General features: G+C 41.9%; 1 protein-coding gene across 11 annotated transcripts in view; it reads left to right on the top strand.

Moving 5' to 3' along the window:
* The window catches only part of lhfpl2.S (LHFPL tetraspan subfamily member 2 S homeolog), an 84,362-nt gene extending 75,928 nt beyond the window's left edge, over positions 1 to 8,434 (top strand). For all 11 annotated transcript variants that reach the window (XM_018244463.2, XM_018244457.2, XM_041580520.1 and 8 more), the window contains one exon: positions 7,399 to 8,434. In XM_018244463.2, coding sequence (XP_018099952.1) covers positions 7,399 to 7,655 — 257 coding nt within the window. In that variant the 3' untranslated portion in view covers positions 7,656 to 8,434. The remainder of the gene's footprint in view (positions 1 to 7,398) is intronic.
* The last annotated feature ends 4,269 nt before the right edge of the window (positions 8,435 to 12,703 follow it).

Below are 12,703 nucleotides of genomic sequence, written 5' to 3'. Positions count from 1 at the left end.
ACAGAGAGAGCTTCTATAAATGTTTACTCGCGTATGGTAAAACATTCTACAGAATAAATATAGCATTCTAGCTTGCACTATTGCAGCGAATCTATTGGCAATAAAATGCCTCTGTAGCTTTCCTTCTCCTTTAGGGTTAGTTCACACGAGGAGATTCGGGGAGATTTTGTCGCCTGGCGACTTATCGCCTCTTCTTCTGGGCGACAATCTCCCTGAACTGCCTCCTCATGCCTTCTGATCCGCTATAATGAAAAGTCGCCTGCGCTAAAGCACACGCGGCGCAGCATTTTCCAAAGTCGCCCGAAGTTTCCTAGCGACAAAATCTCCCCGAATCTCCTTGTATGAACTAACCCTTAAAGGGGTTGTTCACCTTTAAATTAACGTTTAGTAGGATGTAGTCTAAATTACCCTAGCAATCAGGTAGTGATTTGAATGTGGAATTGGAATATGAATAGGAGAGGGCCTGAATAGATAGATAAGAATGAAAAATAACAATAACCATAATTTTGTAGCCTTACAGAGCAACACTTTATGGGCTACTGGGGTCAGTGACCCCCATTTAAAAGTTGGAAAAAGTGAGAAGAAGGAGGCAAATAATTACAAATTAAATTAATATTTATTTACATTTTAATAAAAAATGAAGACCAATTTAAAAGTTGGCCATTGCTACATTGATTAGAATTCCCTGTTCCATTCTAGAGATGCCGAATATCTTCATTAACATTGTTGTCACCCTGTAACTTTGATGCTTGGGCTGCCATTGACTCCAGCTGGCCGTCCATAACTTCTCACCACCCATAGCTCTCCTGTTGTGTTACAGTCCCTTTAAAAGAGTCTAACGCAGAGTGTGGCCTAGCAGTTCCCCACTTAGCAAATACAATATAAGTGCATAGTTATCCCTTTATACTTGTTCTTTAGCTTGTTGCTCTTGTATTGACTTTTCCTGTAAATGTGCCTGGTGCTGTGCATTCTTTCTGTTCAAAACCACATGAAAGCGCTGGGATTTTTTTATAACCCTCTGGTTTTTATAATTGTGATATCGCAGCGACCTTTGCCTGTAGCTCTGCTGTGCCCATTGAGTCACAATTAGGTCTCGTTGTTTTACAGTCTTGTCTGGGAAAAAGTGATTTGTGGTGGTTTGAAAGTCTGCCCTCCCTGTATGTTTGGAGAATGAGGCTTCTGCTGAGCTAGGAATCTTGTAGATAAGCCTCCAACTTCCCAGCAGGTGACCTGGAAAAATGTTCTTTGAAGGGCCCTGTAGTGTCATTGACTTCCAAGGGTGTTTAGGGCTAGTCCACACGGGGAGATAGCCACGCGTTTGCGGTCGCGGCGACAAAGCGCCGCGCCAGTCGCCGCGACCGGCGCAGGCGACAGTTTTGTATGGGCGCCTATGTAAAAACGCCTGTGCTAACCACACGAGGCGATGCGCTTTTCAACAGTCGCCTGAAAAAGCCTGGCGAGGCATTTTCAGGCGACTGTTGAAAAGCGCATCGCCTCGTGTGGTTAGCACAGGCGTTTTTACATAGGCGCCCATACAAAACTGTCGCCTGCGCCGGTCGCGGCGACTGGCGCGGCGCTTTGTCGCCGCGACCGCAAACGCGTGGCTATCTCCCCGTGTGGAATAGCCCTTAGGGTCCAGTTATTTATTATATGGTTACATACCTTCCAACTGTTACGTTTTTGGCAGGACAGTCCTGATTTTGACTAGGGATGTTCCGAATCCACTATTTTGGATTCGGCCGAATCCCAGAATCCTTCCTGTAAGATTCGGCCGAATACCGAATCCGACTCCTAATTTACATATGCCTGCCAACAATTTGCATATGCAAATTTGGATTCGGTTCTGCCAGGCACAAGGATTCTGCCGAATCCCGCTGAAAAAGGCCAAATCCTGGATTCGGTGCATCCCTAATTCTGACCGCTCAACCCGCAGTCCCGGATTGTTTCTGAAATGTCCTGACTTTCTCTTTGATCTTCTGCACTGAACAACCAGAAAAAGATACAAAGATTCTAACTTAATTGGCTTTTGGCAGAGAACCCAGAATACATTGCAGGTGCAACAATTCAAGATAAGCAAAGCAATTGTAACTATTTAGGATAAGCGGGTCTCTTGAGGAAACTGTGATTTGCAGCTTAAAGGGCAATTTACCGTAGCAAAACTTTAATAACACATAAAAACCACAGAAATGTGTTCAAACTTTCATAACCTGTCAAATTTGTGTTAATTATTGAATGTGGTAATTAGGGGGTGTGGTCACAAAAATGGGCATGGTCAAAGATTTTCACAAATCTTTTTTCCCTCTTTTATTTCCAAAATGTTGGGAGGTATGTGGTTATGTCAGCAGAGTTTAGCTTCCGGCAATGATTTCCTACCAAGTGATCTGACCAATAATCACATGGGTCTGACTTCCTTGTAGTGATCTGACTAATCAATATGTGTGTGTGCAGTTTGTAAGCTGGTTAAACCACACCAACTTGTGCTCCTTCCCAACTTATATTTGCTTGTGTATCTGTGCATAAGTGCGCTCATGTCTTTTTCTCTGAGACCCCTATAGCAGGGAATGAATAGGATTATTCAGCTTTAAATTAACTTTTAATGTGATGTAGCGAGTGATATTTTGACGGTTTAAAATTAATTGTGGTTTTTAATTATCTAGCTCTTTATTCAATAGCTCTCCAGTTTGCAGTTTCAGCAATGTAGTAACTATGGTCCTCATTACCCTAGCAACCATGCACTAATTTGAATAAGAGACTGGAATATAAAAAGGAGAGACCTGAATAGAAAGATGAGTAATAGCAATAACAATACATTTGTAGCCTTACAGAGCATTTATTTTTTTAGATGGGGTCAGTGATTCCCATTTGAAAAGCTGGAAAGAATCAGAAGAAAAAGGCAAATAATTAAAACTATAAAATATACATAACGAAGACCAATTGAAAAGGTGCTTAGAATTGGCCATTCTATAACATGCCAAATGTTAACTTAAAGGTGAATCACCCCTTTAAATATTGCAAGTTGGATCCTTCCTATAAGATCATGCTTTTGGGTTTTAGAAATCAGTAGTTGTGGCTAGGCCCAGACTGGCAATTAGTGATGGGTGAATTTGTCCCATTTCGATTCGCTGAAAAATTTACGAATTTCGCGCAAAAATTAGCGAAACAGCAAAAAATATGCAAAAAAACTTGAAATCGTAAAGTTCCCAAAAATTTTTGGAAATTCGGACGTTTTCACTCAAAATACTTGAAATTTGAAGGTTTTCACTAAAAAATCTTGAAATTTGAAGGAGGTTTTCACTAAAAAATCGTGAAATTTGAAGGATTTAACTCCAAAATCGTGAAATTTGAAGGATTTCACTCAAAAATTGTGAAATTTGAAGGATTTCACTCAAAAATCGTGAAATTTGAAGTATTTCACAAAAAAATCGTGAAAACTGGGCAGTTTCACGAAAAAATTGTGAAAATCGGAAATTGACGCCGGTGAATTTTTGCGGGAGATCCGCAAATTTATTCGCTGGTGGCAAAACACGGGAATTCGCTGCAAATTTGTGCCAGGTCAAATTTGTTCGCCCATCACTACTGCCAATTTGTGGCTTCTGGCAAATGCCAGAGGGGCTGCTATAAGGTCCCATTAAAAGTCAGTATTTAGTGGGCTGTTTGGGCCTCTGCGTATCTGAAATGCCAGGGCCTATTTTAATTCTGAGTCCGGACCTGGTTGTGGCACAGTATAGAGTAGGGATGCACCGAATCTGCTATTTTGGATTCAACCTAACCCCCGAATCCTTTGCAAAAGATCCGGTTGAATACCAAACGAATCCAAATTCTAATTAAAAATTAGGGGTGGAACGGGGAAAACATTTTTTACTTCCTTGTTTTGTGACAAAAAGTCACGTGATTTCCCTCCCTGCCCCTAATTTGCATATGCAAATTTGTTTCAGCCGGGAAAAAGGATTCGGCCGAATCTGAATCCCGATGAAAAAGGCGGAATCCTGCCCGAATCCTGGTTTCGGTGCATCCCTAGTATAGATATCTGATGATGATTAATTTATTTAATGCCAGTAAATGGGGGAAATAAAGCCAACGGCACTGAGTAAGCAGCTTAGTGACCGCACAAGTTTGCTCCCACCCGTAAATCTCACTGGAAAGGAGAGCTCTCCAGTTGTCTTTATGGCCGAGTTCTTGTCTGGGATAGAGCTGGGTTTCCCAGTGCTGAAAGCCATCCCAGTAACATCCCAGTAACTAGGGATGGGCGAATTTTTTCGCCTTGTTTCGCCGAAAAAATGACACCCATAAACAATTTTGCCACGTGACAAAATTCTTTTGACGCCCATAGACTTTAATGGGCATCTGCAACATTTCGCCGGCGGCGAATTTTTGGCGAAGCAAAAGGGTCAAATTCGCCCATCCCTACCAGTAACATCCCAGTAGCATGTGGTTCTGCTGCACAATTACCCTGTGACTTTCAGACTTTCACTTATGAGAAACAGCAGAGGGGCCTATTGACTGCAGCAGATATTTCCAGAAATGCCAGTGTGCTGCCCTCAAGCTGCTTCCCAAGGCTTTAAATAGGGACCAAGCTCAGGCCCGGAGCTTTGTTAAAAATATCTGCAGGAACTAAAATAGAAAGTGGACGCGCCCACATGCGGCTTGTGTTGCACAGAATATTCGAATGAGACTTTTATCACTTTTATTTTTATGTGATGCATTTTGCCGTTAAAGGGGTCCTCCATCCAAAAACTCTCCTTCCAATAATGAAAGAAAATCTAAACAATTACAAATAATTTTAAAACCATTGACATTTTGTAATGAATATTGTAAAATGTGCTTAGAATTACATTCTCTGATGGCAGCACTGAAGGACTGAATCCTCGGATGAGCCCCATTCGGCACCCCCTTGGCCATAATTAAAGGGACATGGGCCTCAGTGCATAGTTTGGTGCAGGGGCTGTTCAATATCTTCACAATTCCTCTGCCTTCTATGATGAAAAGGGAAAATGACATGAACCCATGGGGACCCCCTTGGGACCAGGGACCTGAATGCAGTTACACCACTTGCACAGCTTTTTGGAGGCATCGCTGTAGCTTTAATGAACTGCAGTTGAACCGTGAGAGGTTCCACTGTGTAATGAAGTCATTTTCCCCACTGTTAAGTGGATAAAAAATGCTGTTGTGAGTTTGGGTTGAGCTAATGGTTTGATAATGTGTTTAATGTCAAGCCATTGAGTCATCACCATCATACGGATGGGCAGTATTATGTCACTGGCACATTCACATCCAGTGCTGCTAATGCCGCGTGACAGTTTGGAATGCCAGTTTGGAAACAGCCCTGCTCAATTCACTGGGAGCCTGGATCACGGCCGACCAACCCCACGCCCAGGCACTTAAAGTGGCTCCCAGGCGCTAGATTTTTTATGGTCCCTTGGCTGCTCTGTTGTATGAAATCATTCACCTTATAGTATGTTATAGAACAGTGATCCCCAACCAGTAGCTCGTGAGCAACATGTTGCTCCCCAACCCCTTGGATGTTGCTCTCAGTGGCCTCAGAGCAATGCTTATTTTTGAATTCCAGGCTTGGAGGAAAGTTTTAGTTGTATAAAATCCATGTGTATTGCCAAACAGAGCCTCCTGTAGGCTTCCAGACCACATAGGGGCTACCACTAGTCAATCACAGTCCTAGTTTTACACCAGCCAGGAACAATTGTCATGCTTGTGTTGCTCCCCAACTCTTTTTACATCTGAATGTTGCTCACAGGTTAAAAAGGTTGGGGACCCCTGTTATAGAATGTCTAATTCCTATGTATCTTGCAATTGGTCTTTATTATTTATATGTAACACTTTTTGAGCTATTTACCCTTTTTTTTCTGATCCTTTCCAGCTTTCACATGGGGGTCACTGACCCCATCTAAAAACAAATGCTCTGTAAGTCTACAATTTTATTGCGATTGCTTCTTTTTATTATCCATCTTCTATTCATATTCCAGTCTCTTATTCAAATCAGTGCCTGGTTGCTAGGGTAATTTGGACCCTAGCAACCAAATTGCTGACATTGCAAACTGGAGAGTTGCTGAATAAAAAATCGAAATATAATAATAAAACATGAAAACCAATTAGAAATTGTTTTAGAATATCACTCTCTACATCAGACAAAAAGTTAATTGAAAGGTGAACCACCCCTTTGATCTTTATTAAACTTTCAGTCAGAGGGGTCTAGATCAGGGAAATGCAGCCTGTGGCCCTCTTGATCCCCAGGCAGTTATGAGATGTTGGGATTGAGTAATTATTGGAGGTTTCATCCTCTTCCTCATCCTCTCATGGCAGTGCCACTTCCTGAAAGAGAACTTAGAATTACTTTTAGGATTCATGATCTGCAACACAAGCCTCCTCCATACCCAGAATCACTAATACGGACTGCTGGGACATGTTTTTCGGGATTAAAAATCTCCTTATTTATTTGTAAAATACAGTAAAGGCATGTCCGGAATGGCCCAGTGTATGTTGCAACTACTACGGACGCGTTTCGTGCCTCATGGAACTTCCTCAAAATACTGAGAGTACAGAGATACTCTGAGGAAGTGCCATGGGGCACGAAACGCGTTGCTGATATGCCTTTACTGTATTTTATAGGGATGCACCGAATCCAGGATTCGGTTCAGGATTCGGCCTTTTTCAGCAGGATTCGGATTCGGCCAAATCCTTCTGCCCAGCTGAAACAAATCCGAATCATATTTGTCACAAAACAAGGAAGTAAAAAATGTTTTCCCCTTCCTACCCCTAATTAGCATATGCAAATTAGGGTTCGGCTTCAGTTTGGTATTTGGCCGAATCTTTCGCGAAGGATTCGGCCGAATCCAAAATAGTGGATTCGGTGCATCCCTAGTATTTTACATACAAAAGAAGATATTATTAATCCCGAAAAACGTGTCTAAGAAGTCCGTATTAGTGATTTTGTATATGGTTCCGTTGCCAGGATGTTGGACGTATGGATACGCAGTGTCGGACTGGGACACCAGGGACCCACCCAAAAACCTTAGACCAGGGGCCAACTCTCAGTACTATTATCCTTCATCTCCTCAATCAACCTCTATTCTCTTAGTTTGTTTTCTTCACATACTATAATCTATTATTCCAAATATTTAGCCTCTTTATTCTCATAGAATAGGGAATGGCCGTGAAATAGGCCAAATGTTTAGCAGCATGAGGGTCCACTGACATCTGGGCCCACTGGGAGTTTTCCTGGTATTCCAGTGGGCCAGTCCAGGGCACGTGATCGTCTATAACCTATCGGTGAGCTCCACACCAAAGAGAGAGAACTCCTCCATACCCAATATATCACTATTGACCAATATTGCACAATATTCAGCCATGTGTATTAAATCCATTTTTATTATTTCTCCTCTCCAGGCCTCTTTCTTATTCTCGGCCTTATTCTGTACCCTGCTGGTTGGGGATCCCAGAAGGTGGTTGGTTATTGTGGACATTACGCATCTGCCTACAAGCTGGGAGAGTGTTCCCTGGGCTGGGCCTTCTACACGGCTATCGGGGGCACCGTGCTGACCTTCGTCTGCGCAGTCTTCTCGGCACAGGCTGAAATTGCCACTTCCAGTGATAAAGTGCAGGAGGAAATCGAGGAAGGCAAAAGCCTCATATGTCTGCTCTAACCTTTGAGGAGACCTCTCTGTAAGCCAAAGAGCAAGTAAAGGGATGGACTGTGTTTACATGGCTGTGGCCTGGCTTTGTTTGAGGGACACTGAGCCTTGACAAGGGGCCCATTCTCATTCATGGCATAAACATTGGAGCTACAGTGGAATTGAAGTGAAAAGCATGATGCACAGGACATGGATTGAATCCTGTAGAAGCTCCTGCTGCTCTCCACCTTCCCAGAGTCACTTTATATCCCTCCTGTTGGGCGCTGTACAGAATGCGAAGCAGACTCTATTGATTCGGACTCCATTTCTTTGGACACATTCGCCACTGCTCTTTCAGAGTTCGGATTTTTGTTTTGAGGGGCCAAATAGAAGCGTACCACTACACCTTAAGGGAAACGTTTGTAAACTGGAAATACGGGGATCTTTTATGTGTTTTAGATTTTTTTTTTTCTTTTAAATCAAAACTTGTATTGATTGATTTTCTAGATATGGAAAGAACCACTTCATTCAGTACTGGCGTTACATGTAACTGCAGGGGGAACCGAAACGGGGAGATGTTTTTAGATGACATTCTCCTTAAAGGAACAGTGACACCTAAAGTGCTCACCTCCTGAAAGATGCCACAAAAATACATGGTCTTCGCTGTTTTTCGGACACATGAAGAATTTTTCCTGGGTAGTGATTTGGAAGGATTAGCCTTTTGGTGCTGTCATTTCTTTTAAGCAATACTATTCCTTTAAACGCTGTGTGTGCCACATCACTTTCAGTATAATAGACATCCATTTGTTCGTAAGCCAACATGGCATCTGCCTTGCCAACATACATCGAGCTGCAGCGTTGTATCCCGAGGTGCAGGCCATATGTAACGTCTCCTAAACACCTGCCGGAGACGCATTAGGGAACCTAATCTGGTTAAATGGTGCGTTACGCCAGCTGCGAGCGAGATTATATTTTTATAACGTGGGAGTGCAGAGAGGACAGACATGGAACCAAGGCACACAAAGCCCTTTAGACTCAAATGAATGTAGTTATTGTATAGAAAGATTGTATAGAATTGAAGCTATGGACTGTAGCAGCCAATGTGCACTCTTGCCTGTGACTGGGGAGACTCTCAATGCACCAGAGCACAACGTCTGACTCTCTCCTACAGGCCCTTCTGCCAGGGGTCAAGTTGTGCCGCCACCATGTGGCACGGGGGACATAGGAATCACATTGTGAATCAGGGGAATCGATCTCATTCATTCAAGGCTGTGGCACACTCGGGGGCAGATTTATCAAGGGTCGAATTGAAAATTCAAAATTCTAATTCTCAAGGTTTTTTTTATGGTCAAAACTGGCAGATTCAACTAGGGAGTTGTTCAAATTCATTCAAGTTTTTCAAAAAATTCAAATTCGATTTGTCATTCTCTGGCCCTTTGAAGGGGTTGTTCACCTTAAAACACTTTTTTTCAGTTCAGTCGTTTTCAGATTGTTCCCGAGAAATAAAGACTTTTTTCAATTACTTAACCATTATTTATTTATTACTGTTTCCCAAAATCTAGGTTTAAAGTTAAATGTTCCTGTCTGTGGTGTTTGAGTCTGGCAGCTCAGTAATTCAGGCGCAGACTCTAAACTGTTACAATTTTGCAACATTGAGTTGATCCATTTCTCAGCAGCATCTCTGGAGTATTAGCAACTATTGTATCAATTCTAACAGCTGCCTGTAATGAATCCCAGAGATTCTGCTCAGCAGGGACAAAGATAAGAAATGTATCAACTAAATGTATCAATTTAAAACAGTTTGCAGGGTCGCTTTAGAAGGTGAAAAATGACACTTTACAATTCAATATTAGGAAAAACGGTGACACATAGAAAATAGAAAGTCGTAAAAAGTCTTTATTTTTGGTGATCTATCTGAAAACAACTAGTTGTTTGAAGGTGAACCACCCTTTTTAAGAACTCAAATTTGACTAGTCACCACCTAAAACCTGCCAAACTGCTGTCAATGGGAGACGTCCAGGGATTAATTTGGAGTTGTTTGCAGAGAAAAAAATCAAATCGAGTTTTTAAAACTCAAACAGAATTCGATTCGAGTTTTTGGGTCAATTTCATTTGTCCGAGTTTATAAAATTAGATTTTTTTTTAAAAAAATATTTTTTAAATAGATTTCAATTGTTCGAATTTCGAGTTTATGGGAGTTTTTAAAAACTCACATGAATTAGAAATTCGGCCTTTGATAAATGGGCCTCTTGGAGTTTGGTTCTCCACTACAAATATCTGTAATTAGAACACAATTGATCACCAATAAAAACTTCCCATTCACGGCAGTGAAAAGTACTTCTCTCTAGGTTGGAGACTATCTTTGGGCACGCTATAGCTCTAAAACAGTTGCCAGCCAATCCCAACAGGCTAATGTTAGACGACCGCTTCCAAATGGAGGTGGCCTGGGTACAGTGGGACTTGTCTAATCCGCCACCTATTGTTGTGCTACATCTCCGTTCTAGGATAATGTATGTGTGAGTGTGTTATAGAGTGGCATGGGTCATGTTCCTGCTGCTTACTGGTGTTCAGTAGGCCTTTGTGGGTTGGCTGCTCCTCAACAGGGACAATCCCTGTGCATTCACATGGTGCCTCGCTTTCTGGCTGTCCGTGCTCTGCCTAATCCTGTGGTTGAATGGCTACTGCAAGGGACAGGACACTTATGCTAGGCAACGATCTGCCCATCCATTTGGCCACAGATACAGTGAAGCAAGTACCCAGCACAGGATGGTCTCACCAAAGAGACTGTAGTAGCCAGCGAGCAATGCCAAGGTGCCTCTTACCAACCATAGATAATTATGACCAGAAATCCATTATTTTACATTTGGGAGGCACCAAAAGCCCCTATGAATGTGGACTTTCCAGTGGAATAATTTCTACTCTCTGCCAGTCCAACACAAATAGTCCAGCCAAAGGGAAACTGGGAGGTTGCTGGACTTAGTAGTTTATTTCATTTCATTTGAATAATGACCATGTCAGCCTGAAATCAGAGGAACTTGTAGACTTTTCAAGACCACTTAAAGGGAATATTTACACTATCTACAATCTCGAGTTCACATTCCATCTAGAAATGTTCAGCAAGTGTTACCCTACAATCAAATGATGGCAAATTGTTTTGGTATCCTTATTGCGCCACTTTCTATAGAAACCCTCTCCTATTCATCTTCCATTTGGACTGTGTTGCTAGGGAAAGTGGAAGCCTAAAAACCAGATATAAGATTCCAAATTGGAGAACAACAAAAACCATGAAAAAGCGTGAATTATCCTAGAATGCAACATACAATAAGTGAATGTACTTCTGTTTAACTTGTTGTGTTTGGCATCTGGCTTTGCCTGTTCTGCCCCACCTGGTGATCCTTGAAGATGCGCTCATATGGCAAGGTCACCAAACAAACAGATCTTTCACCGACATGCCCACCTTGAGGTGCCCTAGATCACAACAATGGGAATACAGGCAGTCGGGGGAGGGGGGCACATCACCAATGAACCAATGTGGTCCTCACTCCAGTGGAATTTTTAAACCAGTCCAATCAACCAGGGCATCAGAGCCCATCGGAGGGCCCCTTACATGTGTATGGCCACCTTCTTATTCCCTTCTCCCAGGTATATCTATTGGGCATATGGACAACACTGTAAAGCCCACAAAATTACTGTAACACGCATGTACTCTCCCAGGCTGGTACAAGGAATTCCTGGCAGAAGGGAGGAAGACGGCAGCTCAACTCTTTATGGTACAGTAGCCCGGTCTGGTTGATTTTTTAAAGAAGAGTGTTGGCTTGAGGGAGAAAGTTAGAGACTGTCAAGAAGTCATTGAGCTTCCTTGGGTGCAAACAATATGGTGAGTCTGGGCATTATGGCTCAGTTGTGCCCCTGGCACAGACAATCCACAGACAATTGCAGCCCCTGATAACTGGACAAGGCACTAATGCAACCTGGGGCCAAGCACTGAATATGAAGTCATATTTGGGAGATCTAGTAGGGTTTTTCCCAAACTTCTCAGAAGCAGAAGAAAATTGGGTTCCTTCCTTATTCCCCTTGGGCTCTTGAGTGCTGTTTAGTAGCCCGGGTAGCCCAAGGTATTGATGGGATATTTACAATGAGCGTATAGTTATATTGGAATTTATAATGGAAATATTTTCAACAGAAGCAGTCACTGGGGGTCATTTATCAACACTGGGCACTTGGACAGTAACCCATGGTAACCAATAAAATGGTTGCTTTCATAATCTACCCTGCTGGTGAAAAATCTTATCATTGATTGGTTGTTATGGGTTACTGCCCAGGTGCTAATTTGCTCAGTGTTGATAAATGAGCCCTACTGTGTAGATATATATATATATATACACAGTATATACAGTACATGTATGGGGTCCATAGTCTGGAAAGCTGTTTAACCCGGAAAACTATGAATTACGGATAGGGTGTCTCCCATAGACTCCATTTTATCCAAATAATCCAAATTTTTAAAAATGATTTATTTTTCCTATTTTTCTCTGTAATAATAAAACAGTACCTTGTACTTGATCCCAACTAAGATATAATTAATCCTTATTGGAAGCAAAACCAGCCTATTGGGTTCATTTAATGTTTACCTGATTTTCTAGTAGATTTAAGGTATGAAGATCCAAATCACGGAAACAATCTGTTGTCTGAAAAGCCCTAGTTCTCCAGCATTCTGGATAACGGTACCATACCTGTGTGTGTGTGTGTGTATATACTGTATATATATATATATATATATATATATTTATATATATATATATACACACACACACACACACTGTAAAGGAAGGAAAGTAAGAGAGAGGAGAGTCATTTCGGGTCTTCCAGAAAGCTGTGTACGTGAGCCACTGCTAAGCTGTATGGTGCCATACTCTGATTTCTCAACTGTAGCATATTTAAAAGGAAATACAAAACACAAATCTGTGTGAGATGATGATGATGATGATGTGCAATACCAAATGCATTTGTTGAATTTTTTGGTGAATAATGCTTTAAAATTCCGAATGGATTCAGTCCCTTGTATATATTTCCCTGATGTT

The sequence above is a fragment of the Xenopus laevis genome, chromosome 1S (assembly GCF_017654675.1).
Source record: "Xenopus laevis strain J_2021 chromosome 1S, Xenopus_laevis_v10.1, whole genome shotgun sequence".
In the NCBI taxonomy this organism is placed as follows: Eukaryota; Metazoa; Chordata; class Amphibia; order Anura; family Pipidae; genus Xenopus; species Xenopus laevis.
Note: the sequence above shows the minus strand (reverse complement) of the source record. Positions and strands in the feature narration are given on the sequence as shown.